We start from the raw sequence: 7483 nt of genomic DNA, 5'->3' as shown, positions 1-7483 counted from the left end.
ATGTTTTATTATCCAAATGTACTCCAGCGCCATTCTGGTTGCTTTTCTACAATTTGGTTAGTTTATATTTGCTAGCTTTTAGTCAAGCTAACTTAGCAGAGAATGCTAACTATTAGCTATGTTTTCAAAAGCTCTAAAACGTTTATTTTTCACATCTAAATAATTTGTTTTTGTTTTGTTGTGTAGGTTAGCAGCCACCAGAGGTATCCGGGTCACTCGCAGGGAGTTTCTCAAAGTAAATGTAAACCAAACCTGGTAAGATTTATTTGTACTTTTTTTGTAACTAGCACATTATAAGTAGTTTGGTTCAAACAATAGCTGTTTGATTAAAATCACTTAAGTTTATGTTTTTAACATTTTTCTCATTTTCTATTGTGTATTAATCTGATTGCGTAGGTGCATTTCTAGTTTTTTGTTGGTATAAACAAAGGAAAAATAATTCATATTTTATTTTTATATTTTGGCAATTCCTTTTGGATGTTAAGTCACTTGTTTGGCCTTTAATTGCAAAACAATAATAATTAGCGTTATGCCATAAAAAATATTTACCTTGCTGTATTTTGTGGATTGTGTATTTTATCTCAACTCTTTAGGGGTTGTTCAATGTCTTTAATTTAGTTTGTTAAATGTTTACAGCAGAGAAATCTTGGATTATGTGACGGCGCAAGTTCTCGCCCCGCAGCCGGACCAGCCCAGACCTCGTTTCTCTCTCTACCTGTCGTCGCAGCTGCAGTATGGAGTGGTTGTGGTCTACCACAGACAGTGTGGATTTCTGCTTGGTGAGAAAACAAACAAAAAATGAACAAGTTAGAGCTTAAAGATCAGAAACTACAAACGCTAATGTCCGTCGTTCATATGGTTTACCTGCAAACAAACACTCTGAGGCATGCTCGTGGAGTTAATCTGTGTGTTAGTTTAATTTTACAGCTTTTTCCAGAAACCAGAGAGAAGACGTGTGAAACACATGACGGTTGCTGGCTCATTTAGTGTCATTTGCAAGCCAGCGTGGAGCTGATGAAGTAACATCATCAAACACGGCTCAACAGTCTTGATTCGTCTGGGCTTTAATTACACCCCGACGCTGATGCTGCATCCAAATGATGTGCAATCACACTGTTCTCCGGGGTTGATGAAAACAGAAACACTGCAGGATGATTGTAATTTCATCTACAAAAGGCTAAACAACGTTGAATTTATTCTCCTGCTCACGCGTGGCGAGGACGTCACATCTAGCAACCGTTTTATTTTTATGAAGAAAGAGCTGCGTGTGAAAACTTTTAGCCTCTTTTTCTGTCCTTCAGAGGAGATCCAACAAACCATCGATCGCCTGCTGCGCTCCAAAACGTACATGCAGATCAGCGTGGCTGACACGGACAGGTGTGTACGCACGCGCACGTTTTGTACTAAACTGACAAGTCTGAGTCTCTTCTGGAAAATTTATGAGAGATGATTTGAAAATGAGAAGACGAGGTTCTACTAACGAGCTAGTGAGCATTATTCCAGTCCATTAAAGCTAAAGTGGCAAATTAAAATATGCATGCTTCCTCGTCGGGCGCAGAAACGTGTGGCGCTCCGAATAATAAAATCGATGCATCTCCTCTTGTCTCTCAGGATGATCTTAGACCTCCCTGATGGTCTGTGCACGATGGAGGAGACTGAAGGAGCTCTTGACCCATTCTTTGGTCTCATGGAGTCCCAGCAACTCCCCAGCCCATACAAAATACATCAGGTACGTAAAATAAGTAGCAGCACTGCTAACTATACCGCATGTATTTATTAGCACACAAACTGAACAAATGTCACAATTACTAATTCCTCATGTCGAATATTTAATAATCCTCGTCAGGTTAAAGCAATAATTAACTCCTTTAAATCAACTCATCACCAGAACTGTTACTGAAGCAGTTTTCACTCTGTCGTATAGTAACTAACTTTATTTACTCTTTTTCCATCACAGTTCAGATGAAATGGTGCAGTTTAGTTTTAAGTACATGCAGAAGCTAAAACGTAGCCACAGATTACATTAAATAAAAGAAGGTTCCTCGTTTTTGACACAAACCACCAAATCTTTTGATCTCGTTGCATCGAGCTTCTTACAAACCGGTCCGGGTCTTTAGTTGAGAGTTAGAATAAACCGGAGCAGACACGGTTGACCTTTGTTGTGTAATCCTTGCGCTCGTTGGAACACCCGTGCATGACTTGATGCATAAAAAATGCTGCAACACAAAGTGCACGTCACCCGAGGCGCTGTGGGATTAAAGGGATAGTTTTTGCAGGCGCCTTAAAAAGTCCTAAAAATTGTATTTGTACGCATTAAAACGTCTTAATTAAATTTATTAACAGACACTAACCTTGTCATGAAAAGCTGTAGGTTGATGTAAAGTTCACACAACTGTTGCATAAATCTTTTTCTAGTGTTGGCTCTGCGCGGACCAGCCGTTAGCTCGTCAGTCTGATCAGAGCTCTGAAGCTAAGATGCTAACGGTTCATAACTCGTCCGCAGAGCCGCACTTCAAAACACCTGCGTATTTCGACAAAGGCCAGAAATACTCGACACGAAAACAACACAGGGTTGTAAAAGATAAAATCTTCTCCCGGAAATAAACTTTCTGACGTTTGTTCCCAGGTGGAGTTCGAGGTTTCCGTGCAGCCGAGTCCTGACAAAGAAAGTGAGACTGTATTTATTTATTTATTTATTTATTTATTTATTTAACTTGAAATACTGCAGCTGTGTTTTGTTTGCTGGTCATATCAGCTTCAACCAAAGTGTGGATGCAGAGACTTGCGAGAGGCCCTCGGTGCACGGAGAGCCATTTCATTCAAAATTAAATAAATAGTGTTTAAAAATTATTAATAAATATTCCAATAAATAAATAAATGTCCCCATGAAATAAAACATTTAAATAGAAAATCTTTAGTTTTTCCATAATTTATTTTTATTCAATTCAAGACGTCTGTATTTATTTATTTAATAATGGAGTTTCGTTTTGTGACGTTTTTATTTTGTAAAGCCACTTTACATATTTCAGGGGCTTTTATTTGTTTGTTTTAACCCCGTTTTTCATTTTAAGCGCGTTTCCTTTAAATGGAATATTTATTAATAAATTTTAAATAACACTATTGGTTCTGAGCACAAAGTGTTGTGGTGGCAGAGCGTTGGGTGGAGCACATCCACCCGGTGGTGCTCGTCGTCGGCTGCTTGTGCAAGAAATGATTAATACACGCTCTGAAATATAACGTGTCACGCTTCATTCTCCTTTTGGAGCCCGTGGCTGAGCGGTTAGAGCAGTCGTCCTCCAATGCAAGAGTTGGGGGTTCGATTCCACCAGCAGTCACGTGCTGAAGTGTCCCTGAGCAAAACACTGAACCCCTCGTCGCCTCCGATGTGTCCCATCAGTGCACGAATGTGATAAAGCTCCGATTAATTTCTATAGAGCTCTAGTAGAGTGCTGTATGAATGAGGCACAGATTGTGTTGTAAAGAACTTTATAAGTTTATTTTTTTATTCCTTTTACCATTTTGGAGGAAGCAGGAAGGACGACGGGCGGGTGTGGTCGAGGTTCTGCACATTAAAAAAAAAACCTTCAGCTGTATCCTCTTGATCTTGGGACAGTTTTCCCTCAACCTTCAGCTGTGGAGCTAAAACCACAAGGATAATAAAAATACAGATTCAAGAAGATGCAGTTTATAGCAGGATGTCTTCTTCCTTTGATGTCCAACAAACTGCGTCTCAGAACAGTTGCGGCGTCTCAAACCCTCCTCCGTTTAGTTTCTGCGAAACGCTACACGAAGCGGGTCGCAGCTGTTTTTGTTACTCTCTCGTTAAATGATATGCAGGCAGTTGTGCCTGCGCTGAAATACAGCGCCAGCTTTAGCTGATATAAGCTGAAACTACGTTGCCGTGTTGTCCCTGACGGTTCTCGTTGTGCTGAAGCAGATTTCAGTTCCCCTTCGGCTGCCATCACCCTGACGGAGAAGGAGCCTGTTGTCATCAACGCTGCTGAGGTAAAGTGTCGCCGGAGGACGCTCTTCGTCATCGTTTTTATTTATTTATTTATTTATTTTGAAGCGGCAGATGTCCCCGGGAATCACAGAGACGAGGCGGCGACCTCGCACGGACGACATGTCCCGTTAGCGTCGTCGTCACGCGTCAGATCGGACGTTACTGCGCGTTTCCTTCGCAAAACAGGAACGACAAAGAGCAGAAGCTGAGAACAACGGCCGAGCATTAAAGGCCGAGCATTCTTTGACTCAGGGTCGTCTCGCGTTGAGAGTCGTAACCGTTTTCATAAAATCTTCAAAATAACGTTTTGTTTGATTTATCTGTGCTCGGCTTTTGTTTAATAATAATTCCAGCTACTACCACAACAAATTTCAGCTCCGAGTCTCAGAAACTGACAGTTACAGACATTTTAACACAGATTAAAGATCACAGTTACAATTTAACAAATTAGACCCAATAAAAACTGGAGGATTTGCATTTCCTGTGAAAATACAGTGTGAATGCTTATTGCAGAAGAACTAGCTGAAAAACAGCTGAAATGAGCTGAAATGGAAGAACAAGCCTAATTTAGAAGAAATAACTCATATTTGTTGAAATAGGTTTAAATAAACAGAAATGAGCAAATTAGCTAAAAAAAAAAAAAAGCTGAATTTAAAAAGAAATAACTGAAAAGTAGCTGAAAAGGCAGAAGGAAGCTAAACCACCAGAAGGAAGCGGAAAGAGCTAAAATTAGTTAAACAATGTGAGGAAAGAAGCTGAAAATGCTAAAATTAGCTTAAAAACAGCTGAATAGTAGCTGAAATAGCAGAAAAAGCTGAAACTAGTTGAAAAGAGCATTTAATTTATCTGAAAACAGCTGAAATTAGCTAAAAATGCTATAAAAAAAAAGAAAAAGGTAGCTGAAAGGGTAAAACAAGCTTAAATTAGCAGAAGAAAGCAGAAATAACACATGCTTGCCCAGTTAGGCTGAAAGAAGCAGAAATGGGCACAAAAAGTGGAAATTATCTAAAAAGAGCTGCAATTAGCAAAAAATAACTGCTGAAAAGTAGCTAAAATTGCAGAAATAAGCTTAAATAAATTACCAGAAGGAAGTGGAGAGAGCACGTTTTTGCTGAATTAGACTGAAAAAAAGTTTAAATGCGTGCAAAAAATATGGAATTAGCTGAAAAGACTAAAATCAGCATCAAAACAGCTAAATGGTAGCTGAAAAAGAAAAAGCAGAAACTTGCAGAAATAGGCTGAAACGAGCATAACAAGCTGAAATTAGCAGAAAGACGTTGGAAGAAGCACAAAAACGTTGTAGTTAGCTGAAAGAATCTGAAAGGAGCACAAACCAGCTGAATTTAGCTGAAAAAGTTTAAATTTGCTGAAAGAAGCTGAAGCAGAACAAAATGTGAAAGGAGCAGTAAAAGGTTGTAAACAGCTAAAGATTTGAAGGAGGTAAAATGAGCTCAGTTCATTTTCTATGAGAAAAAAATGGCAGAAAAGGCTAAATATTTCAACAAGCTAAAGCTGCACCAAAAGTCACAGCAGGATTGTCCTGAAAGAGCCGAAGGTTTTGATTCATGATTTGTTGAAATGGATGAAAACTGCGTGACGAGAATCGCGCTGACAAGCGTACGGAAGCGAACAGGATCGCGGTAGAGAGGATGCTTCAAGAACATCAAAGAATAAAACGCAACAATAAAAGTGATAAAGACTAAAACTGAGTGGTTTAAACCTACACGGTGTCAAATATTTAGCTTGGGTTTGTTGGCGTTTATTAGCTGCAGCGGCCATCTTTGTGTCAGCGTCACCCAAAGCTCATGAGCTGCAGCGCTGCCATTAAAATCCACGCTGTGGGGTGAGATATTTTGCTAACAGAGCGACAGATTAACGGTGTGTGTTCTGCAGGAATCAAAGCCGTTGTAGCCGAGACGTCCTTCTCGTCTCCTCATTCTGTCCCTCAGAGACGAGCGGCAGGAGGTCCGATCTGCTCGATGCAACCCGACTTAATGAAATCAGTCGGCGCTCTCCGCTGGTTCGGAGCGACATGTTGCTCACGTCTGCTCTTCCCGCTCGTCTCCGGGGCTTAATTTAGCCAAGCAGGCAACACAAAGTGCTGCTTCGGCTCGTTTCTTTATGGAACCGTCGCCTCTGATCTCCGGTCGTTCTGATTCTCCGAATGTTCATGAATCGTTCACGGTCGTGATCCAGTTTTATTATTACGTGTGTTTTTCAGCGCGACTCTCGTCCCGCGGTTTTCATCTGTTTCAACAAACCATGAATCAAAACCTTCGGCTCTTTCAGGACAATCCTGCTGTGACTTTTGGTGTTGGTGCAACTTTAGCTTGTTGAAATATTTAGCCTTTTCTGCCATTTTTTTCTCAGAAAATTAATTTATCTCATTTCTCATCCTTCAAATCTTTAGCTCTGTTTACAACCTTTTACTGCTCCTTTCACATTTTGTTCTGCTTCAGCTTCTTTCAGCTTCCTTCTGCTAATTTAAACAACTTTCAGCTGCTTTGTGCTCCTTCCTGCTTTATTCTGCTAACTACAACATTTTTGTGCTTCTTCTAACGTCTTTCTGCCAATTTCTGCAAGTGTCAGCTTTAGCTGTTTTTATGCTAATTAACCAATTTCAGCTAATTCCACTTTATTTGCACTCATTTAAACATTTTTCAGCCTCATTCAGCAAAAATATGCTCTCCACTTCCTTCTGGTAATTTTAGCTTCTTTCTGTTTATTTAGCTGTTTTGTTTGTTTGTTTTTAGATAGTTCTAATTTTTTGTGCTTATTTTTGCTTTTTTTTTTTTTTTCACCCTAATTGGCCAAACGTGTTCTTTCTGTATTCTTCTGCTAATTTAAGCCTGTTCTACCTTTTCAGCCTTTTTTTAGCATTTGTTTTAGCTAATTTCAGCTGTTTTCAGATAAATTCAAGTTTTTTGTGGTAACTTATTTTACTTTCAGTCTAATTAACTTCCTTTTGCTAATTTCAGCTTCTTGTGCTCCTTTCAACTTTTCTGCTATTTCAGCTAGCATTTAGCTGTTTTGTTGCTAATTTTAGCTGTTTCAGCTATTTCCACATTTTTTTAGCTCATTTCAGCTCTTTCCTCTTCCTTCTGGTAATTTAAGCTTCTTTCTGCCTTTTCTGTTATATACATTTTTTGTTGATGTTCCTAATTTCAGTTTTTTTAGCTAATTTCTTCATTTTTGTACTTTTTTCCTTCTTAATTCAGCAAATACATGTTCTTTCTCTTTCTTCTGCTAGTTTAGGCTTGTTCTTCCATTTCAGCTACATTTCAGCTACATTTCAGCGTTCATGTTTTTCAGCGTGTTTTTCAGCTACATTTCAGCGTTTTTCAGCTACATTTCAGCGTTCATGTTTTTCAGCGTGTTTTTCAATTACATTTCAGCGTGTTTTTCAGCTACATTTCAGCGTTTTTCAGCTACATTTCAGCGTGTTTTTCAGCTACATTTCAGCGTGTTTTTCAGCTACAT

General features: G+C 39.2%; 1 protein-coding gene across 1 annotated transcript in view; it reads left to right on the top strand.

Annotated features, from left to right (window-relative positions):
• Positions 1 to 7483, top strand: part of rec8b (REC8 meiotic recombination protein b) — a 13951-nt gene continuing 6468 nt past the window's right edge. Inside the window, exons 1-7 of the mRNA XM_037693919.1 lie at positions 1 to 56; positions 187 to 255; positions 637 to 779; positions 1302 to 1377; positions 1612 to 1729; positions 2627 to 2669; positions 3938 to 4005. Of these exons, the coding sequence (XP_037549847.1) occupies positions 1 to 56; positions 187 to 255; positions 637 to 779; positions 1302 to 1377; positions 1612 to 1729; positions 2627 to 2669; positions 3938 to 4005 (573 nt within the window). The remainder of the gene's footprint in view (positions 57 to 186; positions 256 to 636; positions 780 to 1301; positions 1378 to 1611; positions 1730 to 2626; positions 2670 to 3937; positions 4006 to 7483) is intronic.

The sequence above is a fragment of the Nematolebias whitei genome, chromosome 20 (assembly GCF_014905685.2).
Source record: "Nematolebias whitei isolate Nwh7 chromosome 20, NemWhi1, whole genome shotgun sequence".
In the NCBI taxonomy this organism is placed as follows: Eukaryota; Metazoa; Chordata; class Actinopteri; order Cyprinodontiformes; family Rivulidae; genus Nematolebias; species Nematolebias whitei.
The sequence above is the reverse complement of the archived record's forward strand: the minus strand, read 5'-3'. Positions and strand labels throughout refer to the sequence as shown.